The following is a 25,053-nucleotide window of genomic DNA, read 5'->3' on the forward strand; positions in this document are numbered from 1 at the left end:
CAGCGACGGCTCCGCCGGTAGCTCCGCCTACCGGCGCATGACGCTGCATGCGCCCTGCGTCCCCTATCTTTATCACTGGGGGCGCAGGCAGTGCGCAGTATGCGTTTGGCGGTGCATGCGCCTTTTTGCCGGTGCGCCGGCGCAACCAAACATGCAGCAGGGCGCATGCAGCGTCATGCGCCGGTAGGTGGAGCTACCGGCGGAGGCGCGGCAGGGGGCGGGGCTTAGCGGTGGCCGTGCGCGGGCCGTCGCTGCGCTCAAAAACGCTAGTGTGAAACTAGCCTAAGTGCTCCACTGGTAATTTAAGCATTCAAAAAGGAAAAGGAGGGAGACTCTTGAGCCTCCTATTGGAAGTAGCATTCCTAAAAGTCCATATTGAACGTCTTAACCCCTTCATGACTGGAGATATTTTCAGTTTTGCGTCATTGTTATTTTGCTCCCCTTCTTCTCAGAGTCATAACTTTTTTATTTTTCCATCAATATGTCTGTGTGAGGGCTTGTTTTTTGCAGGACGAGTTGTACTTTTGAAAATTGGTTTTAGTATGTTGTGTACTAGAAAACTGGAAAAAAATTGCAAGTGCGATAAAATTGCAAAAAAAAAAGTGCAATCTCACACTTGTTTGGCTTTTTTACTAGGTTCACTAAATGCCAAAACTGACCTGCCATTATGATTCTCCAGGTCATTACGAGTTCATAAACACCAAACATGTCTAGGTTCTGTTTTATCTAAGTGGTGGAAAAAAATTCCAAACTATGTTAAAAAAAAAATTGCGCTATTTTCCGATACCCGTAGCGTCTCCATTTTTTGTGTTCTCGGGTTGGGTGAGGGCTTATTTTTTGCACGCCAAGCCGACGTTTTTAATGATACCTTTTTGGTGCATATAATCTTTTGATTTTCCATTATTGCATTTTAATGCAATGTCGCGGCAACCAAAAAGACGTAATTCTGGCATTTTGACTTTTTTTCTCGCTACGCCATTTAGCGATCAGGTTAATCCTTTTTTTATTGATAGATCGGGCGATTCTGAATGCAGCAATACCAAATATATGTATGTTTGATTTTTTGTTTATATTTTTTTGAGTTGGATGAAGGAGGGGTGATTTGAACTTTTTAATTTTTGTTTTTTTTTAATATTTTTAAAAACAGTTTTTTTTTTACTTTTGGCATGCTTCAATAGTCTCCATGGGAGACTAGAAGCTACCATAACCCGATCGGCTCTGCTACATAGAGGCGATGATCAGATCGCCTCTGTGTAGTGGAATTACTCACTGCTATGAGCACCGACCACTGAGTGGCACTTACAGTAAGCCGGCAGTGATAACCATAGAGGTCTCTAGGAGACCTCTGGTTGTCATGCCAACCCACCGGTGACCCGCGATCACGTGACCAGTGTCACCTGTGGGCGGGTTTCCGGAGTTTAATGCCGCTGTCAGTGTTTGACAGCGGCATTTAACAGGTTAATAGCCGCTCGTGGATCGTGATTCCACCCGCAGCTATTCCAGGCACATGTCCGCTGTTCAAAACAGAATATTCTGTCGATCAGCTTTTGATATTAAGCGTTATAATCATCTGCATGGCAAACAAGTGGGGTGGGGATAGTGGTACAGGATTGGGGGGGATTATCTGGCTGAAGCATTTAGACTATTATCTGACCCCAAAATTTACAACAAGGTTGATAACACTCATTATAATAATGCCGTGATTACTTATAACGCTTTAATATCAAAAGCTGATAGACCGAATATTTTGAATAAAACAAAGATATTTAAGAATATTTAAGAATTGTCAATCCCCCGATTACCCTTTTTTGTCACCTCCCCAAAATCAACAAGGATGCTAAAAGACCCCTTGGAGACCCATAATTTCAGGGATAGGGTCCGTGACATCAAATCTTGTAAATTATGTGGATGTAGTGATGCACACACATGTAGACCAACTACACAGTTACTTGAGGGACTCCAGTCATCTAATCCAACTTACGAAGGACATCCCATGGAAGAACACTTTTGTTTTCATTTCCATGGGTGTATCCGCCCTCTATTCCAGCATCCTGCATTATTTGGGACTGGTGTTTTTAACATTCATAGACATTGATCCACGGTTGACACCCATACAAAAAGATTTTTTTTGTATGAAAGCATGCAGTTCATACTTCATAATAATTTCTTTACCTTTCAAGATACCCTATACCATCAGATACTTGGGACCGCGATTGGCTCGAAGGTGGCACCAACTTCTGCAAATTTGTTCATGGCCATCTCTGAGTTTATCTTCATATAAAGTAGTATACATGCACCCAACATCATCATTTACAAACGTTGCATAGATGATTTATTCGCTATTTATGATAATTCAAACGATGATGTGGGGTCCTTCCTCAAGAGCATTGAAGATAACACCTGGAGTTTGGGGTTCACCCCCGTAGTAAACCCTGACATAGTTTACTTCCTTGACCTCACTTTCTTTCATGACAATATAAAAATTCACACAAGAACCTATTTCAAACCTGTAGATGCGAACAGCTATGTCCATTATCAAAGTGGACACTACATCAAATGATTGAGTAATATTCCGCTCAACCAATACAAAAGAATCAAAAGGAAATGTAGTATGGTCATAGATTACATCAACCAATCAAAAGCTTTATCACATAGATTTCTTGAAAGGAGTTACCCAAAAAAATTGATCCATAGAACCAAAAAAATAGAACGAACAGAAGTAATCTCTAATAATATAAAAACAAAAAAATCAGCATCTGATACTAAGTTAAACTTCAATGTTATTACCACTTTTTCAGCCCCAAACAAGAGAATTCGTCTGGTTCTGAAAAAACATGGGGGCATACTTTTTAATGATCCCATATTGGGGAAGCTTCTTCCCAACAATCCCCTGATAACTTTCCGAAGGGCCCCGACATTAAGGGTGTGTGCACACGCTGCGGATTCTGCTACGGATCCGCAGTACAGTAGCATTATAACCTATGGAAAACGAAAACCCCAGTGCAGATGGTGCGGATTTTTCAGCGCAGTTTTGCTGCGGTTTTCAATCCGCAGAAAATGACATGTCAATTCTTTCTGCAGATTCCACTGCATTTTGCCATCTGCTCCATTGTAGAGGTGATAAACCGCAGGGTAATCCGCAGGTCTTCTGACCTGCGGATTTACCTGCGGATTTTACTAAATCCGCACGGACAAATCCGCAGAGCATTCCGCAGTGTGTACACATACCCTAAAAATACTTTTTGGCCTCCAGCCGGCTAAAGAAAGCACAAGGAGTATTTCAATCACTCTGCAAAAAAGCTCAGACAAGGCTCCTATAGATGTGGCATCCCGAGATGTCTATGTTGCTCCAGCATCATTCATGATGCAAAAACTTTTTCATCAGACATTGGAAATTCGGATGAGTTTCAAATCAGATACCATTTGACTTGCCAATCCAGTTTCGTCATCTATGTCATTATATGCGAATGTAAGAAATTATATGTGGGCAGGACAATGCAACAGCTGCATAAAAGAATAAGGTGTGTGTATGTATGTGTGTGTGTGTATATATATATATATATATATATATATATATATATATATATATATATATATATATATTTATTATAATATAATTTTTTTTTTTAATTCAAATTTACAATTTTTTTTCAATTTTTTTTTTAGTGTTATTTTTTTACACTATTAGGCTAGGGTCACACTGCGTTACAGCAGCCCGTTCAACGTATAGCGTTGACAGGCTGCGTTAACGCTATAGCATAACGCGATCGGGTTATGCTGTACCGCTAGCACAGAAGATACATCTGCGCTAGCGGTGACGGAGCTTCAGACGCTGCAGCCCGCGTCCAAGGCTCCGTCACTGAATGACGGCACATTGCGAGCGCATGCCGCTTTATGGCATGCGTCGCGATGCGCCCGATAATAGGGATTAATGGCAGCGTTAACGGACTGCGTTACACTCGTGTGAAACTACCACCAAATAAAGAGATCCAATCAAATCCACCCACGTCTCAATGATTTAAAACATCAGTAGCAGGGTCCTGACAAAGAATGAATGGGTTAACCCCATAGGTTCAAGCACTCCCCCAGCTTGCAAAATTTATTTAACTACTTTTTTATTGTGTTTCTCTGTATTTAGATTTTTACATGTATGAGCAATGATTTTAAGTGATATACTCCATTATGTTTTATGATTGTTTTGTGTGTGTTTTATGATGTATATATGTGTTAAAGTCTGATTCCTCACCCACTGGGTGTGGCATTTTTTTTGAAAGGCGGCGTCTCCATATACCTTCCTTTGCTATAAATAACAGACCTTGTGTGTGTATAGACTGTCCTGAGGAAATGGTGTGATCACCATGAAACGCATAGAAATAAAGTCTATTCTCCATTACATCTACTTGGACTTCTTTGGTACATTATCCTGACAGGCGAGCAGCACAGTCTGATGCCCCATTCTCTTCACCTAGCAAAGGATCTGTCCACAGTGGCATTTAAAGGTTTGGATACCCCTGGTCAAAATTGCTGTTATTGTGAACAGTTAAGGCAAGGTTCACATTTGCGGCTGGGCGAGCTGCGGACGTCCTCTGTGAAGCACCGCCCATACTTCTGCCTGCGTACCCTATCTTTAGCATTGGGTTTGCAGGTTGTGCCGCAGTATGCGGATGCCTCAGCATGCGTCGTTTTGACGATGCGATGGAAAAAAAACAAATTCCAACATGGTGCGTTTGACGCGGGTCGCCAGATCGTCAAAACGACGCATGTGGAGGCATCCGCATATTGCAGCACAACCTGCGTACCCAATGCTAAAGATAGGGTACGCAGGCCGCATACTTCTGCATTTGGGTTTGGGTCCAGGTACTATTATGGTAACCGAACCCAAACTTTTTTGTAACTGTTCGGCCAAACCCACTGGACCCGAACATCCAAGTGTCAGCACATCTCTAATCCCGACCAGGGGTGCCAAAATTTTGACATGCCAGTGTATCTATATATCTATATCTGTTTATAAGATTGCTTTATTACTTTGTAAACTAGCTTTAAGTGACAGAGAATTACAGTATGTAAAAGCTGTTGCTAAGAACGCATTGCATACGCATGTCATACAGATGCTACTTGAGAAAAATCACATTGTACTTGCATGATGCTCATCCTACTTTTCTGGATCAACATGGGACTGATTTTTTTATACGGTAGTATGACTCCAGCCTTAAATTGGAGATGACTGTGAAGACTCCCAGTAAGGTCAGACTGTTAGCTAAAAATATTAACAAAAAAACAATCGAACATAACCAGTGCTGCAATCAAAGTGGAAGCTTCTTTATTTCTTCATTATGGGTCTGATTCATCCGGACAGGCGTTTTACTCATCAGCCTTAACCCTGCTGTTATGTTCGGTCAATAATAACCGTTGTTGAACTTTGATATTTTTTAAAAAATTCATTATGCGGTTCTGAAACTTGTGGTTACTTCTATTTTCCTAAATTGAGGAGTTCTTTCTTAGGCCTCTTTCACACATCAGTTTTTTGCCTTCAGGCGCGATCCGGCTTTTTTTTGTAAAACCGGATCCGGCAAAATGCAATGCCGGATCCAGTTTTTCCCCATTGACTTGCATTAGCGCCGGATCGCGCCGGATGGCATTGCGTTTCATCCGTTTTTTGCCGGATCCGGCAACTTGTCTCATTCCGGCGTCTGGAAAAAACGGCTACTGTAACGTTTTTTGTCTCCGGCGAAAAAGCTGGAAGCGCCGGATCCGGCGCTTCCAGCTTTTTGCTACAATGAAAGTCTATGGGCGCCGGAATGCGCCGGATCCAGAAAAAGACGGATCCAGCCACCGGATCCGGTTTTTTTAAGTCTGCGCATGCTCAGATCCAATTGGCCAGCCCCCAGGAACAGATATAACCTGCTAGACGGATCCAGCAAAAAAACGGATCCGTTTCTACAGTTCTCCAAAATTTATGCCGGATCCGTTTTTTCTAAAAATAGCCGGATCCTGCCTGACGGCAAAAAACTGATGTGTGAAAGTAGCCTAAGGGTGCTTTTTTTTTTTTTTTTTTTAATTTTTTTGGTTTAGTTTTTGCGCCACATTTTTTTTTTTACACTTGTACTGTTCCGGTCAAAAATGACCGAATAGCATTTTATGCTAATTTCAGCCATTTTTTGAGTAAAACAAATGAGTTATAATTTCATTTGAGACTACTTATTGCATCTACTATTGTTTATGAAGTAAACAGCTACTTTAGGTGCAGATTTACACATGCTTTCAGTACAAACCATACGCACTGGCTTTCAGTACAGTTCTGTGCAATTTTTTTTCTCTGTTATTTACCCTGCTTTTTTACCCTGATTTACTGAAAAAAACTGATTTTTTTTTTTTGTTTTTTTTTTATTATTTTTACTATTTTTTTCAAAGTGTTTGCACGCATTTTATACTATAGTTAATTTTAGTTATAGTTGTTATAGTAGTAGTAGTTGTTTTAGTTCGTTAAGCTCGAATTTGTAATTTCTGTGCAGAACTCAATAAGCCCTTGTAACCTTTATAAACACACAATAAATAAAAATGAGTTTTTTACATTTTTTTTTTTATAATGACAAACCATGTTCACATACAGTATAACGCAACAGGTATTCAAAAAAAATTTTTTAAGCAGCTAAAACAGCATTTTAATAGGTCCGGTCAAAAATGACCGGAGCAGTACAAGTGTATAGTGGAAATGAACAGAACAGCAGGGTTAATGAAAGGTGCGCTGGATTTGCCTCTTAATGAATTTGGCGCTTCTTTCAGCTGCTGTGCGCCAGCTTAAGAAATTTCATTTTTGTGGCGTAAATTATGATGACTTTGTCGGCCGCAGCTGGTCACATCCTCTCCTGAGTGAAGATGGCCAGAGTTGGCATAAGAATGCAGTGATGTATGAAATAATTTTACACCATTATTCTCGCAAAAACTTTTTGATACATTGGGGTGTAAGAACACGTTTTGGGGCAGCCTTTTTTTTTTTTAGACTTTGCATGTCTTTTTTCGATACCAGTGTTCTAGTATATGTGTAAAGAGAGAGTTTTTGTGGCGTGGAGCAATGGTTGTGGTTATTTCTCTTGTCGATCTACAGCCTCCACATACACAGCCAGATGTGCCGAGGTCACGTGCTGGCCTCACAATGGCAGTCCTGTCCAGCGAAATAGAAACCATTCTGACCTGTCGGCACTGACTCCTAACCTCGGCTTTGCAATCTCAGTCTGAGCATGGAAAGTTATATTCTGGTATGGAAATAGAATAGATGATGGAGACGCGGGGAATCATTTTATTTTCATGCTGCTTGTAAATTGCGGTATGAAATGTGATGATGTTGTTGCCCAGTTCTGCTGCCGCCTGCATGGTCCCGGCTTTATTACTATGACGTTCATGTGTATGTGCGGTCTTCTGACACGTTGTAGAGCATAAAATAATCAGCGACATTACCGGGCCGTTGCTGTGGATACAAGACATATATAGCTCATGTTTTGGGAGAGAAATGAAGGCGGGTGTATGTGACAGGACAATGCTCTTGCTAAACTGACCCATAGACCCATCTGCTCCCCACATGTCACTTCCCCCATTAACAAGCAATTGAATTAATTAAATGCTACTCAGAGCTCGCATAACAAGCTACCGGCAGTGTCCAAATTAGCACTGATAATCAAGGATGATTTCCTTTATTATCCTGCTAAGTGGAGAGCTGGCAGCCCCCCCTCGGCCCTCTCCACGCCTGCCCTCCCCTATTTACTTACCCTGGCTCCTGTCTCTGCCAGCCAGGGTCACCTCACCTCGTTAACTCGCTGTAATCAGGACCTCATGGCTGGCTGTGATCTCCACACTGTGGTCCAAGAGCCAGCTCCTGTCTTGGCGTGAATTTAACCCCTTGCACATCACGACACGACCACAGGGATATTTCAGTCCTGAATAGAGAGCATTATTAGACGCCACGCTTTTAGGAGAGGTTGTGCTGTAGACGTGGTCACCTTGACCTTGTTAGTGCCCTAAGCATGAACCTTCAGTATTGTCCCAATGGCTGGCCATTATGCCCCCTAACCTTCCTTTCCTCCTCGGCATCACCTTCCCTGTTCCTCAGTCCCCTCCTGCCTTCTGTCACTTACCTGTCTTCTCTCCTCCCGGCACTGTCTCTATCCTCTCCCCCCTCTCTCTCTCGTTGGCTCAGCCTCAAACTGATAGATGGTGAGTGGAGGCCCTGTGGTCTCTCAGCTGAGTAATAGAGGCAGGAATTTCATTTTGCAACTGGCTGATTTAATGATCCGAAGGGTAATTAATAGGCTGATTATCTTAATGTTAAATATGTCCGGCAGCAATTACTCTGACCTCCTGCGTGTCAAGGTCCAGGCCTGGCTCTTCTTTCAATTAAGTTCTCTGGGGCTTAATGATATGAATAAGCTCCCCAGCTCTGACACTGCAGCTGCCCAGACTGCGAGAGGCTGCTGGGCTCGTGGGGAGCTTTTAATCAGAGCATTCCCCCCTTCCCCCTCCACGGACCATCAAATTTAACAATTAGAACAAGGGCAGTTTAACTTTCTTCTCTGCCAGTTTGCTGGTACCAATCACTCCTCTCATATCGTGTTCTCTACCCCGCGCTTGTGTGCCCTCGCTCCCTGTAAACCTTACCTACTAGCGGATGCCTCTATTCACTGCCACAACACTTATTTTCATCTCTTAGTGTTTTCTATGTACGCTTGTTCTTCTTGTCTCATATAATTCATCTGAACGGTCTCTTATGGCTCAATAAACCGTCTCTGTTTCAGAGTCTCTGTCTCTCTTCGAGTTTCTATTTGTCTTTCCTCTTTCTCTCTCCTCTTCTCCAGGGTACGTTCTCGCAGCTCCGAGCTGCCGCGTCTCTCCCGATATTAATTATCTTGTGAGTGCCGCTGTTTTTCCGTTTGACAGGCTTAATTAATTGGCAGCAGCGGCCGAAAATGACAGGGCCACTAATTGCAACTCAAGGTGCATTAGAGTCAGACAGGCTGTGCCGGATCAGCATGCCCCCATTGCTGTGCGCAGACTAGGAAGCATTGCCTGTGCCGTGTGTCATGCGTGTTGGCGTGATTGTATGTGATTTTTGCCCGTGTGCTTGTCGCACAGATCTGACATTTTGCTGCCAATAAAGTTTGGACAGCTGGATTGTCTAGGGGCAGCAGATGCTGCGTGTGTGTGTGTGTGTGTGTGTGTGTGTGTGGAGGGGGCGCTCAGATGCAGCCTGTGTTAACCTCTTTATTTGGGATTTGAATGCTGAAACGTTCAACTTTTCGCTAAATTTGATACTAATGGTTGATGGTGTTAAATGGATGTTTTGTAAGACAAAATCTGCAAATGATCAAAGTTATGTGCATCGGCGGGGGTCAATTCTTTATTGGAACTGTGTGAATATCTGCATGCAAATTAACAGACTTTATTTTTCAACTTTGCTATACAGCAAAAGGTTTTCCAATCGAAGCGTAAATGTGCAGATCAGATGATCATCTAGATAAATAGCTCTGTCTGGATGGGGCCAAAACAGCCAAAAAATGGGATCCGCCATGTGCAGCAGACCTGGCCTTAGTAAGCACCAGAGCCTCTTTACTAGTCCAGGCTCTGTCTTTACATTCCGTAATGCCCATAATATTCATTGCTCTCCTAACCATAACTCTGTCTCTTGTAGGAACCATGCCAAGTCCAACACTTGAGCCCAGCTTGTCCTCTTTACAGGCTGGTAATCGGTCCCTGTCCCTCCTGCAGTTATATGTTTAAAGCACCAGTGAGCCAGGCTTCCTTATCACTTGCTTTCCCACCATTTGCCCTCACATCTAGGCAGACATCACAGGCATATTTTGTGCATTTTACTTGTCTTTTGTTTTACTAGCCTCCACAGTCGAGTGTCTTTGTCACGTGGGCACAGTATGCCAGCCTTTCCTCTCAGCGGGAGATTGATTGCAATTTTCACCTTGATTAATTCCAACACAGGGTCCATAATGAGAAATGCCCCTATGTGTGAAATTTGTGTCCTGACTTAAAAGGGCCAGTGCCCAGGAGTATTTAACTTGTGTACCAAGATGCCGTATTTACAGTGCCGTCAGGTTATAGACTGCAGTAGTGCATAGCATAGTTAGGCCAAGCAAAAAGCATGTTTGATTTTATAAAATATTTAATGCCTTCTTTAGAATAGTATTTTTGGACTTTTCTTTTAGAGTCTCAAGCAGTGGCGTACATAGAAATCACGGGGCCTGACAGCGGGAGTTCTAGTTAAGATCCCCAGCCCACTCCCAAAAAAACCCAAAAAAAAGTATACAATAGAGTATAAGCCGACCCAAGTATAAGCCCAGGCACCTAATTTTGTCACGAGAAACTGGGAAAACCTATTGACTCAAGTATAAACCGGTTATGCATTGTCCCCGCATCACTATCCTGGTATGCATGGCTCCTCATCCCTGTCCTGGTATGCATGGCTCCTCATCCCTGTCCTGGTATGCATGGCGCCTCATCCCTGTCCTGGTATGCATGGCTCCTCATCCCTGTCCTGGTATGCATGGCTCCTCATCCCTGTCCTGGTATGCATGGCTCCTCATCCCTGTCCTGGTATGCATGGCTCCTCATCCCTGTCCTGGTATGCATGGCTCCTCATCCCTGTCCTGGTATGCATGGCCCCTCATCCCTGTCCTGGTATGCATGGCTCCTTATCCCTGTCCTGGTATGAATGGCTCCTTATCCCTATCCTTGTATGCATGGCCCCCCATGAGAAAAGCTTTTTTTTTAAAAAAAAAAACAAAAAAAACACCTCCTACTTACCTTCCCTGCGCGCCCTCGCAGCATGTTGTTCTGGCTTCCAGCAGCTCCTTCGGCCGAGCAATCGTGTGTGTCCCCGCTCATTAAGGTAATGAATACTCACCTCCCTCTACTCAGCGGGACATGTGATCGCTCGGCCGCAGGAACAACATGCTGTGAGGGCGCGCAGGGAAGGTAAGTAGGAGGTTTGTTTTTTGTTTTTTTTTTACAGCTGCTGGAAGCCGGCGACTTTGTAAATATGCGCTCTATAAGAGAAATTAATCATTACCAGTGCAGTGAATATTCATTTCTCTTTAGCAGCAGGCACAGTTACAGCCACAGCCGCCTCCTGGGACCCACTTCTCCACCGCTCCCCCTCCCCCGCCGGCTTCTGGAACAATGACTCGTGTATAAGCCAGGGGGGGTGGGGGCGTTTTCGCACAAAAAAAGTGCTGAAAAACTCTGCTTATTCACGGTAAATAATTGTCTGGATCACTGAAGAGCAGATCTCACAACTTTCCAGCCTTTACATACAGGTAGAATATATATCTTTGTACCGTGTTAGCCAGTAGATAGAAAAATATTTAGAATTGAGAGTCCTCAGTGGTTGATACCTTTTAATGACTAACTGAAAAAATGGTAACAAATTGCAAGCTTTCGAGACTACTCATGGCTCCATCAGGCAGAGAATAATACAAAGTTGAAGAATCATATATTTATACACAACAGGTCATAAACTCAGAAGTCCTGTGACAAAGGTTTTGTGCATAAGGAGTGCCCTGTTGTGTATAAATGTAATTCTTCAGATTTTGTATTAGTCTATGCCTGATGCAGAGACCTGAGTAGTCCTGAAAGCTTGCAATTTACCATCTTTTCAGTTAGGCATTAAAAGGTATCAACCACTGAAGACTCTCAAATATATATATTTTTCCAGCCTTTATATACTAATTTTCCTCCTCCTAAAGACCTAGATTCCGCTTTTATTGCCCCAATAAAGTATGATGCCAACAAAAGTGCCCCCCCATGGTGAATTCCTACACACGCACAGTATAATGACCCTACAGTACCCCACCTCATCTCCCAAGGCAAAGTATGGTGATGATCCCCAACTATGACCCCTCATATAGCCTTCCACACTGTATAATGACCCACACTAGCCCTCCAAACAGTATTATGGGCCGCACGCAAATCTTCATACTGTATGATTGCTTGCATACAGTAAAATACTCTCCCCATGGGCCACCATACAGTATAATGTTATAATGCACCTTCCCCATGGTTCCTCATAAAATATAATGCGCTCATCATGGTCCTCCATACAATATAATGCGCTCATCATGGTCCTCCATACAATATAATACACCCCCCATGATTCTTCATACAATATCATGCACTCCCCATGGTCCCCCATAGAATATCATGTTCTCCCCATGGTCCCCCATAGAATATAATGCACTCCCCATGGTCCCCCATAGAATATCATTCTCTCCCCATGGTCCCCCATAGAATATAATGCACTCCCCATGGTCCTCCATACAATATAATACACCCTCCATGATTCTTCATACAATATAATACACCCTCCATGATTCTTCATACAATATAATACACCTCCCATGGTCCCCCTTCAGGCTCCTGAGCGTGTGGTGTGAAGCGCTGCACATCTCAGAACAGCGAGCGTGGTATAATGGCGTAATCGCGTCCGCTTTTCTGACACGTCAGACGCTAAGGCAGAATGATGGGGGGTGGAAGCTTCTCCCTCCTCATCATCATTGCTAGCGGCCGGCGCCGTTGCGTGGCCTTCAAACATTGGCGGTACGCCACTGTGCTCAAAGTTTCCCAACTAAAGCCATATTATAGGCATACAAGATGGTATCCCATTATTAACCAAAACATAGTCTACACAGTGCAAAAGTCCATAGAGGATATTGTGTGATAAACTGCTTTTTACTATAAAAATCACCGGCCTAATGAAGATGAAAAGGACACTCTTGACCTCTTTAGAGTGAATGTGAAGCTGGGAGCATGGATACTTCCGGCGTTCGTGATGTCACAGGTGCCTAACATACATTGCCCTGTGATTGCTCCTCTACACTACTAAACATCACCATATTACATTGTAATCTGTGCTGATGTGATGAAAAAAATCTTCAGCTGACACAACGCTAATAAATAATCTAGTGACACCTTTGGGTGTGGTAAATAGGCATCTGGCTGAGTAGTATGATCCACATGAGCTGCCAGCCACATTGTCCACCATGCCCAATAAAGATCAGATTGACGTTAATTATCTTCTAACCTTTTTACTTTTAAGAAGGCATAATTAGGTCATTTTTCAGATCTAGGGTTGATGTGTTTAATGAGACTGTATAGTCCGACTGTATTCAGAACAGAATCTGTCTGGCTGATGTGAGGACCACCACATCGGTTCTCATGCTACACATGGCTCCTCCATCCTCTGACAGTCTTTTCTGCCTAGTCCTCTGATCTATTGACCTAGAATCAATTTAAGAAAAAAAAAAGTGAAGAATATTTGAAGGCGATACATACAACTAATGATATGGCCTTCCATGTCACAATTCATATACAACTGAAGGGAAAGCAGAGATTTTGTCAGTTACTTTAGTTGGAAAAGAATGAAAAAAATAATAACAAACAATTTAAGCATGGAGGAAATATCTACTATATAAATGTCTAATTCTGTCTGTTTGTAACGAAAATCCCGTGTCGCTGATTGGTCGCGGCTGCACAGTCCGGCCGCGAATTGGCCCGTAATTCGAACGACGCACGCCACTGCTACCGTCGGGAGATCTGCGCTGCTAGCCACTGAACTCCCGACGGTTGCCGCGGGTCATCTCCTGCCGCACGGAGGTCAGCGGCGTCGCAACCAGAGATGATCGGCGCAGCGCTCAATGTGCGGATGGTACCCAGGGTTCGGAGGAAAGGAGACTGTCCTCCAGGCCCTGGGTACCATAAACCTGTAAAAAATAGAATTAAAATAAAAAAGTGATATACTCACCTTCCGACGGCCCACGGACTCTTTCCCTCCTCTTACCACGCGCCTGGCATCTTCCGGTCCCAGTAATGCTTTGCGCGAAAGACCGCTGATGACGTCGCGCTCTCGCGAGAGTGATGTCATCTCCGGTCCTCTTTCTTTCTTTCATCAATAAACACTAGTGACCCAGTGCCACTGGCAGCCATGCATGCCAAAGCCATCACACTGCCTCCGCCGTGTTTTACAGATGATGTTGTATGCTTTGGATCATGAGCTGTACCACGTCTTCGCCATACTTTACTCTTTCCATCATTCTGGTATATATATATATATATATATATATATATATATATATATATATATATATATATTGCTACTAACCAGTGAGGTCCTCTCATGCTCTGTAATCCAACTGAGGTGGGAGAGAGGGCCACCCTTTTTATGTCTGTAGGTTTCCTGTCCCTGAAGGGCAAGATCCCCTTTCTCGTGGTGCTGTCATGGGCTCCTGGAAAACACCGCTACCGGTAAGTACAGTCTATACTTGTGTATAAGCCGACCCCCCTAATTTTGTTACAAAAAACTGGGAAAAATTATTGACTCGCGTATAAGCCTAGGGTGGAAAATGCCGAAGCTACTGCCCTTATAATGCTGCACAGTGAGCGGCCCCTTACAATGATGCACAGTTATTAGTGGCCCCTTATAATGCTGCACAGTGAGCGGCCCCTTACAATGATGCACAGTTATTAGTGGCCCCTTATAATGCTGCACAGTGAGCGGCCCCTTACAATGATGCACAGTTATTGGTGGCCCCTTATAATGCTGCTGCCGCAATTATAAAAAAAAAAAAAACCTATATACTCACCTCGTCCCTGCTGCTGCAGCTGCTGCTCCTCAGCGTTGCCGGCTCTGCACAGTGACTGTTCAGGCAAAGGGCGCCTGCTAACTACGTCATGGCGCCCTCTGACCTGAACGTCACTGCCAGAGATAGCAAGACAGCAGAGCGACACGCAGCGGTGGAACAGGGGACAGGTGAATATGGCTCCCTCCGCTATACTCACCTCTCCTTGCATGTCTCTTGCAGCCCCCGTGCTTATTCCATCTTCTCAGCGCTGTTCTTCCTGCTTTCAGCGGTCACGTGGTGCCGCTCCTTACATATGCGCATATGTAATGAGCGGCACCACGTGACCGCTGAAAGCAGGAAGAACAGCGCCGAGAAGATGGAATAAGCACGGGGGCTGCAAGAGACATGCTAGGAGAGGTGAGTATGATCTCCTATACCCCCGCCCGGCCAACCCCCGGTATATGACTCGCGTATAAGCCGAGAGGGGGACTTTCAGCCCAAAAAAATGGGCTGAATATCTCGGCTTATACGCGAGTATATACAGTAGCTAAGCATTTCACTTTGTTTCATTGCAGCCATTTGGTAAATTCAAAAAAAGTTCATTTTTTTATCATTAATGTACACTGCACCCCATCTTGACTGAAAAAAACAAATGTAGAAATGTTTGCAAATTTATTAAAAAAGAAAAACAGAAATATCACATGGTCATAAGTATTCAGACCCTTTGCTCAGTATTGAGTAGAAGCACCCTTTTGAGCAAGTACAGCCATGAGTCGTCTTGGGAATGATGCAACAAGTGTTTCACACCTGGATTTGGGGATCCTCTGCCATTCTTCCTTGCAGACCCTCTCCAGTTCTGTCAGGTGTGTGCCTTTCCAAATCAAGTCCTATCAGTTTAATTAAACACAGCTGGACTCTAACGAAGGAGCAGAACCATCTCAAGGAGGAGCACAAGGAAATGGACAGCATGTGACAAATGTGTGTCTGAGCAAATGGTCTGAATACTTATGACCATATGATATTTCAGTTTTTCTTTTTTAAGAAATTTTTCACTCTTTGCTTCATTGCAGCCATTTGGTAAATTCAAAGAGTTATTTCATTAATGTACACTTTGCACCCCATCTTGACTGAAAAAAACAGAAATGTAGAAATTTTTGCAAATTTATTAAAAAAGAAAAACTGAAATATCACATGGTCTTAAGTATTCAGACCCTTTGCTCGGACACTTATATTTAAGTCACATGCTGTCCATTTCCTTGTGATCCTCCTGGAGATCGTTCTACTCCTTCATTGGAGTTCAGCTGTGTTTAATTAAACTGATAGGACTTGATTTCGAAAGGCACACACCTGTCTATATAAGACCTCACAGTGCATTTCAGACCAAATGAGAATCATGAGGTCAAAGGAACTGGCCAAGGAGCTCAGACACAGAGTTGTGGCAAGCCACAGATCTGTCCAAGGTTACAAAAGAATTTCTGCAGTACTCAAGGTTCCTAAGAGCACAGTGGCCTCCATAATCCTTAAATAGAAGAATCTTGGGACTACCAGAAGTCTTCCTAGACCTGGCCATCCAGCCAAACTGAGCAGTCGTGAGAGATGAGTCTTGGTGAGAGAGGTAAAGAAGAACCCCAAGATTGCTGTGGCTGAGCTCCACAGATGAAGTAGGGAGATGGGAGAAAGTTCCACAAAGTCAACTATCACTGCACCCCTCCAACAGTCGGGCCTTTATGGCAGAGTGGCCCGACGGAAGCCTCTCCTCAGTGACAGACATATGAAAGCCCGCATAGTGTTTGCTAAAAAACCCATGAAGGACTCCCAGACTATGAGAAATAAGATTCTCTGGTCTGATGATACAAAGATAGAACTTTTTGGTGATAACTCTAAGCGGTATGTGTGGAGAAAACCAGGCACTGCTCATCACCTGCCTAATACAATCCCAACAGTGAAACATGGTGGCATCATCATGCTAAGGGGGTGTTTTTCAGCTGCAGGGACAGGATGAATGGTTGCAATTGCAGCCAAGTACAGAGATATCCTGGATGAAAACCTCTTCCAGAGTGCTCTGGACCTCAGACTTGGCCAAAGGTTCACCTTCTAACAAGACAATGACCCTAAGCACACAGCTAAAATAACAAAGGAGTGGCTTCAGTACAACTCTGTGACCATTCTTGACTGGCCCAGCCAGAGCCCTGCCCTAAACTCAATTGAGCATCTCTGGAGAGACCTGAAAATGGCTGTCCACCAACGTTCACCATCCAACCTGACGGAACTGGAGAGGGTCTGCAAGGAAGAATGGCAGAGGATCCCCAAATCCAGGTGTGAAAAACTTGTTGTATCATTCCCAAGAAGACTTGTGGCTGTACTAGTTCAAAAGGTGCTTCTACTCAATACTGAGCAAAGGGTCTGAATACTTATGACTATGTGATACTTCAGTTTTTCTATTTTAATAAATGTAAAAAAAATTCTAAAAGAACATTTTTAAATTTACCAAATGGCTGCAATGAAACAAAGAGTGAAAAATTTAAAGGAGTCTGAATACTTTCCGCACCCACTGTGCATCCGATGTCCGGTATAGGTTTAGGCATAGTATATGCATCCAATGTGTGTCTTACGTGATTAAACTACTATTTACCAGGATTAATACGTATCTGCTAGTAGAAAACTAGTCATAATTCAGACTTAAATAAAATGCAAAGAACAAGTTTTGGGAAGAAAGAACAAATGGAATAGTGGGACTGTGCACAGTCGTCTTCCTGTAAAGTGACTGATCAAAACTGAAACGAAATGTTTGCATGGAAGAAGCAGGAGCCATCTGGTGGACATTTTGTGCTCTGCAGACATTTACACTTCCAGTCGTCTAGTAAAAGGCTGTATGAAACCAATTGCCACATACTGGAATATTCAACTCGTATGGTTTTACTTGGCTAGGGAAACATTTTAGATATGTATTTTTCCTAATATAGTCATGGGTCATTTTTATAAAAAGAAAAAACCCACAAAACTTTGTTTTTGAAGGGTATAAAAAGGAAAAAAATGTCTCTTACTGTAAGACATTCAGCCTGTGACAAAATAAGTGGCCATGCACCTTATTGATACCAGAAACCACAGCGTTGCTAAACTGGCAGTGCCATCAGACCTCTTGACTTCTGAGGTCCATTAGGTCCTTTCGTGGTGCTAGTAGTTTTTGTTTTGAGGAACATTTTTACCTTTATTTACATCTGTGTTGTGGTGACCTTTTATAACGGACACCATGATGTAGTGTTAGACTGACACCAGAGCCATCCTCAGAGAAAACCTCCCTTGTGTTACTTCCATCTCTTCCATGTATGAGAGAACGCCTCTCACATACAGGAGTCAGTAAGTACAAGAGGGTCTCTGATCGTAGAGTTACACAAGATTATGTAAAATGCACAAATGCAAAGAAATCAACTCTTAAATGGTAAAGCTACCGTTTTGTCTATCCATACAGTCCCACACAAGCGTGCCTCCAGACAGCGTTCAGTTAGTTCTTGTGTGGGTTCACTCACATCTGCGTATTAAAAATTGCTCCAGTGTTAATTCAGAAAAGTTGGACGAGTGTCACGCGTATGTCATTCCGTATGTCATGTGAGTACTATGCGAGTGTGCCAACTTTTTTTTTCTCACCTAGCTTCCGTATGACCTCCATATGCAATGCATTTACCGTTATCTTTTACATACTATAATACTTAAAGCTAGTTTACAAAACTAATAAAGCAATCTTCTATACAGATAAAGATATAGATAATGATAAAAAGATATTAGATGATAGATATCCTGCAATTATATTATTTCACAACCCCCCTACATAATTGCACCCTTTTATACATTTCATGTGGAGTTTATTGTACAGTTTTTTAGGCTTGTTTAGCCTAATAAGTAAATGGAAAAAATGATGTGGGGTCCTCCCAATTTTAGGAAACCAGCAAAGGTAAAGGAGACAACTGAAAGCTGATATTATCAGGCTGAGAAGGTCCCTCATTATTAGGCCCTTCCCACCCTAAAAATGCAAGCCCACAGCCACCCCAGAAGTGGTGCATCACATGAGATGCTCCAGTTCTGGCACTTTGCCTTCGCTCTTCCTGATGCCCTGGTGCGTTGGTAATTAGGACAATGGGGCTTTGGGTTGATGTCAGTTGCGAAGTGTCCAAAAACACAGCTGGCATCAAACTTTTATAGTAGTAATGGAGCGATGTCTATCAGACACCCCCGTTACTTACCCAATACTAAAAAGTAAAAAAAACACACGCAAAAATACTTTATTTAAAAAAATCACTCCCGGACACTCTCCCTTGCTCTTCATTATATTACAAAACAAACAAATATGCAAGTACAACATAGTCCAGGGAATCCGATGTAGTCCAGAAATGGAAACCTGAAAAATATAAGAAGAGAGAAATAAAAACAAGACACTGTCCCTCGTTCACCAATTTATTAAAAAAAAAAAAAAGGTCCTAGGCAGCTCCAATGTAGTCCAGCTCTTCCAATGACGTTCCCATAATCCGTTGTACAAAGACTGTGGGTCTCGTTCTGACGGTCTATAGGCTTTAACAGCAGCCATTCCCGGTGGCTCTCAAGAGCTGTGACATCAGTAACCGTATCAGTCATCAGAGTGACCCGGCGAATCTGATGAGCGGTGCAGTGAAGAAACTGCTCTTCGACGACATATAGGGTAACACAATTCCAGCCATATTTGTCGAACTCTGAAACTGTGTCATTTCACAGAAAACAAAGTTTAATAACTAATGGGGAGAGAGCTGCGCTGAAGACTAGTCGGACGGGTGGGTCCCCCACGGCTTTTCCCCACCTGCTGCCCTGGAGTGACAGGTCTCTCCCTGCATGCTTATATAGACTCCAGGGAACAAGCCACCGGGGACCTGCATTTTCAACTGGTCTCCAGCACGGCTCGGTCTCCGGTGGCTGATAAACTATGTTTTTCTGTCAAATGTTGCGGTGTTTCAGAGTTAAACAAATGTGGCTGCAATAATTTAGTTACTGTCTGATGCATGCAGTATGGTGTGTAGCTTGCATCATATCTACAGCCAAGAGTGAACATGGAATACATGGCCCATTATACTTGCTATGTGATGCTTCTTCAGTTTTTGTATATGAACTGGCATATAACGCTCTATTTCTTATATGTTATTGCTGACTTGTTATAAAGACCCCAGACTGTGATACGAATGAGCACAAGTTCGAAATATTGGTGTTTAGGTATTTGCACAGTAGCTATTTCCTTTTTATTCATCCATTGGCCTGACCTAGCAGAAACCCTCTGCCTTCTCATATCAAGTGCTATCCGCTACAGAGAATGTGTGACTACGATAGTCACGTTGGCTGTGTAACCCTAAATCAGACTTGACGCTTAACTGGCCAGTGAATCTAGACCACAGCCACTAGACTCCTGTGGTTGCTTGTATCTGCAGTCATCTTTCACAAGCACAGGGTCTATATATTAATGATCCCACCTAACAGATTATCTGTACTTGTGTGCCTGGCTTTGAGCTTCTGTGTCCAACAGTGGGCCGCTGTTTTCCTATTTACCGGTATTTTCCCATAATCTTGGCTTGTAGTTGGAGAGTATCTGACCTTACAAATGATCTGATTATGACTATGTAAATGTACAAGTGTTTAATCGGAGTGATTGGGGATATTAATGTATTGCCTCATTTCCTTTAAAGGGTTTTTCTTTTTGGTTTTCTTCCTAAAATCTACAAAGTAGGTTAATATAAACCTTCCATGCTGCTTCCTTAGCCCATGCTGTTTAAACCTCCATTCTTTGCCTCCCCCCTACCTTTCGTCCCCATCTCCCATATGAGGGCTGCAAGTCCAGTGTAGCCGCAATGTCTGACATAATTGGATTCTGCATTCTAATCCATCTGTAAAGTATGCACTGATTAAATTAGCCTAATAGATATTATTTCTTACATGACTGCATAATTTTGTCCTGATTGGTTCTGTGCTTCTCTAACGAGCTGCCCAATTTCCCGCGCGCTCTCGCTCTCTGTAATGCTACAGAGATTCCTTGCCGCCTCCCATACCACTGGGGATTATTTACTGGGGGTAGTGGGAATTTGAAAAAGAGCAATACACATCAAGATGCAGAATGACCCCCTTTTCTTTAGGTAGTTTCTATGGGAATGGCAATAAGTCTTCCAAAAGTAGTAGATACCTGGGTCTGCCTGTCAGAGGAGACTCAAGTATCTTATGTAGTCAGATATGCGACCATGTATTCAAAAGACTTAGCAGCCATTATAATAAATTATGGACTATAGTCTAAAGGCCCCCATACACAGCAGAGCAGCGTCTCGGAAACCCACCCAACTTGGGTGAATGAAAAATTTCAACATTTTATCCATTTGTTCTAGGGAAGATCACCCACCACGATGTGTTAGGGTGCTGATGGTCTCCTAACCGGACATTCATGAGGGAGACTTGAGGGCCAAGATCGTTGAGACTTCCACCTTTTTGACATATCTGTGCATAGTGTTGCATTTGCCACTCGTTTTACCCCATATAAACATACTTAGCCATTAGCAAGCAAATGCTTGTTGGCTGATGACCTCTTTTATGCGGGGCTAATAATCATTGTGTGTCGTCATCACATCCGCTCGTGTGAATAGAATCAGATGTGGAGAACATGCAAACTGTATGGGGATGAAGCCTGGTAGTAACGCTCATTCATTCCCATACGGTTTGCTCATGTAGTTGATTGCCATTTGTAAATGGAAGTGTAACCAGCTGATTGGCGCTCGCTACAGGCAGAGTATTATCTGCACATGTAAGGACCTTTATCTCTCTTCTCTTTGACCCTTGCTAACTTGCAGACATCTGCCTCTTCTTCACTTATTTGTCCCTTCTTGTGGGTAGATTAGCGAGAAGCTGTTGTCAGATGTGATGGAGTATTACATGACGGCAGGAGCTAAATATTTTTTTAAACCATGGAGACGCATAGTATAAGACTGTATAGGAGCTGGATACACATAATGATAAGAGAATTTTAATTATGATTTAGTTTCCAATGCTATATTATTGCATTCATGAATGAGTGGTGACTTATGTTTGTATGAATCGGTAAAATCTGGAGCCCCGTACCTTGTGTGTGTGGAGTCTGCATTGTGTACGCGAGAAAGAGGCCTGGGAGCAGGGCGCAGCTTGCTTTATGTCATTGCCATGGAGCGCGTGTGAGTGTCAGAAGAGCCGGACTATCCTGTAATAAGGCTAATAGATTTGCTTTATTTAATCATCAATGTTTCTGCTGTTCTCTGAGCTCCATAAAACATTCCTCAGGTTGGTAAAACACTGATTTTATTGATCAGGCAGCTCTGGGATATTTATGTGCAGAGCCCCTGTTAGTTCATAAATCCACAGATTCCTCCCACCTTTCTGTGAGAGCTGCGGAGCGCTGCAGGGGAGTCAGCGACACATCGATATGACATAGATCCAGTACTGCCCTTACATATATTACAGTGGAACTGCTCCTGGATAGCCTGCTGGTGGTCATTTATGGAATTATGGAAAGAATTGAGATGTTTACCAAATAAAGTATACATAGAAAGAACATATAGATCTATAATGTACACATATAAAGAGTTGTATTCCTGCTCACTGTACCATGGACCCCCTCCCACTACTGCTGTCCCTTCTCTGCTTCCTCCATCCTTAGCAACCTAGCCCAGCGCAGAAAGCATGCGGGCCCCCAGCCAGCCATCTGCTAAAACACTTCCTGTGCCATAGAGCGGGCTGTCCCCCTGCAGAGAGAGTTTCCCCCCTTATATTGTTTCCAGCTCATCTTCCGACTCCTCTTCCTCCCTGTTCTCCTTTGCTGTAAGCTGGATGGCACCGGGTCCAAATTCCTTGCAGCTAGGATCCCCCGCCTGTGTCCGTAACAGGTGAAATCTGTACCTGCGCCCCTGAGTGACGTGTTATACAATTGCTTTTATGCCAAGTATCAGCGACCACGATATATGGCTGCAAAGAAATCATACTTTCTGCTGCGTTTGTTATTTAGTTCACGTTGTGTCTTCCATAAATCTGCAGGATTATCTAAAACCTTTCACAGTGCTGCCAAAGTGTTACAGAAGAAATTAGCTCCACTACATCTAGACGTGCAGAAGTATAGTTTTTCTTTGGGATTTTATATGAAGGAATCTTGTCTAACGCTTTTTCTTTAGGCTCAGATCCAATTTTTGTTGCTCCCCAAAGTGTTCCTGTTTTTCTTGTTTTTAAATCTGCCTTGTGGTTCCAGTGATACGGACCTTTTTTGTTTTTGTTTTTTTGTTTGTTTTGTTTTTTTAGAATGCATCCAATATTTTAATTTTTTTATGGTCTTTACCAAGAATGCGTTGCTCACAGGACACTAATGCTGAGCAGCCTAAGGATGTGGCTGCAGAGAACCTGTGGGGCATATTTCATTGCAAAAGACTGTAAAAATGAGCACATAAACAAAAAGGCCCATATATCTGGAATTGTATAGCATAATTGAAAAAAAGAAAACAGAATAATTAAATAATTACAAAAACTTGCCACTTTTTTGAAAGTCCTCTCTAATTCTCAGGAGGGCTGGTTGTGGATTAGAAAATGATGGTTTTGTTTTTCCAAACCCAGCGCCACACTTGTCCATTTGTTGTGCGTAGAATTGCAGCTCTGCTCTTGAGCCGCAGTACTACATATAGCCTGAGGACAGGTGTGGCACTGTTTTTGTTTTTTTTTCTTTTTTTTTTAAACATTTGTCTAATCCTGGAAACCCCATTTACATTTCCACCTGTCGATGCATCGTTATATGCCCCCCGCCCCATTAGACGCTGCTACTCCTCATTACTGGGCAGGACAATAACTGGTTCTCTCTTGCCTGGGGGGGTTTCACGTTTCATTGTCCCAAGGTCTGTTTTGTTTCTTCATTTTTTTTCCCCCTGTAAATCAGATAAAGTCTTCTATACAAAAGGGCAAATGTATCCGCTTGCCTACCTGTGCCATTCAGTGGCTAATGACCAGCGATTAGCTCAGTGTGCAGCCCCATTTACCTCTGGCAGGTAAAAGTCCTAAATCACAGAGCAGAAGTGCTTTGATGGTGTTGATCGGCTGCCCCCTGCCCACCCACCTGTAATGGATCCCCAGCGCCTGTGTGATGTGCTGACAGCTCCTTGTGATTCCTTGCCAGGGGAGATATGGGGTCGCTGCAGGGTCGCTCCACATGTACAGGAAGCCATGTAAAGATAATCCAGATTTACTCTCTAGAGAAGCTGTTTACACAGAGGGATTAGAAGGGGATTAAAGCTAACCTGACACTAGATTACCTCCAACAGTGTAAACACAGCCAGGGGTCCTGACTCTGGGGCCCCCCTCTGGAGGGGCTCACCCACATAAGGGGATTTACCCATAGACTCCTAGTGGCCCTGCCTGGCTCACAGCATTCTGGGAAATGTAGTCCAACAGTCTTTATGTTGTAGACCTTTTCTTTTGCCACTATATCCGTGAATAAGGTGGAGTAAGTGAAAGCACCTCTGTGTGTGTTTCCTACTGGTGCTTTAGTAGATCGTATGTTTTAGAAAAGCTTCTATGCTTGTGATGGCGACTTTATGGACCGACCTTGAGGCCCAATGTCAACGCTATATAAATAATGGCCTATTACATACTACACTTCATGTGATATGTGAGTTATCTACTGCATATTCTGAATAGAATTCCTTTTTTCTATTATCAGATTCATATCCGATGTCTATTATGTGCAATGAAACCCTAAAATATCAATATTCACAATCCGTAATTGGCGGCACTTCCCTGCTGATCCATTTTCTGCATGTGAATAAGTGTTTGCTTGAAGTACGGATACGTCATCACTTCCCTTCCCTACACTAGTGATATAAATGTCTACGTCTTGGGAATTTACCTTTCCTTTTTCTTTTCACCAGGGAAGAGAAAGAACGTTGGATTCGTGCAAAATATGAGCAGAAACTTTTCTTAGCATCCCTGCCCTGTCGAGAGTTGCCCTTAGGGCAGCAGTTACTGAGGGCTACAGCAGAAGAGGACTTAAGGACAGTAATCCTACTTCTTGCACATGGCTCCCGGGAAGAAGTGAATGAAACCTGCGGAGAGGGGGACAGACGCACGGCCTTGCATCTAGCTTGTCGCAAGGGAAATGTGGTACTGGTGCAGCTGCTTATATGGGTGAGTACTGAAAAGACACCTAAGTGTCTGTTGTGTGGCCAACCTACCAACATGCTTGGCAGCTCAGTCGCAGACAGGTGGCCGTACTGTGCCGTGGACAGATTCTGCTTGTCCAGCTGATCAGGCACATCACAAGAGAGAGGTTGCTGCTAAGTGACAGCACAAATTCAGGACATTGATGATGGCTTGTGCTTTGATTGTATTGCAGTACCAGGCCACTTGGGTACAGATAATATTACGTGTTGAATAACCA

General features: G+C 43.2%; 1 protein-coding gene across 8 annotated transcripts in view; it reads left to right on the top strand.

Moving 5' to 3' along the window:
* The window catches only part of AGAP1 (ArfGAP with GTPase domain, ankyrin repeat and PH domain 1), a 502,402-nt gene that overhangs the window by 468,940 nt on the left and 8,409 nt on the right, over window positions 1-25,053 (top strand). For all 8 annotated transcript variants that reach the window (XM_073577586.1, XM_073577587.1, XM_073577588.1 and 5 more), the window contains one exon: window positions 24,545-24,800. In XM_073577586.1, the coding sequence (XP_073433687.1) occupies window positions 24,545-24,800 (256 nt within the window). The remainder of the gene's footprint in view (window positions 1-24,544; window positions 24,801-25,053) is intronic.

Source organism: Dendrobates tinctorius, unplaced genomic scaffold (genome assembly GCF_039654945.1).
Source record: "Dendrobates tinctorius isolate UK_male_01 unplaced genomic scaffold, ASM3965494v1 ptg000056l, whole genome shotgun sequence".
Lineage (NCBI taxonomy): Eukaryota > Metazoa > Chordata > Amphibia > Anura > Dendrobatidae > Dendrobates > Dendrobates tinctorius.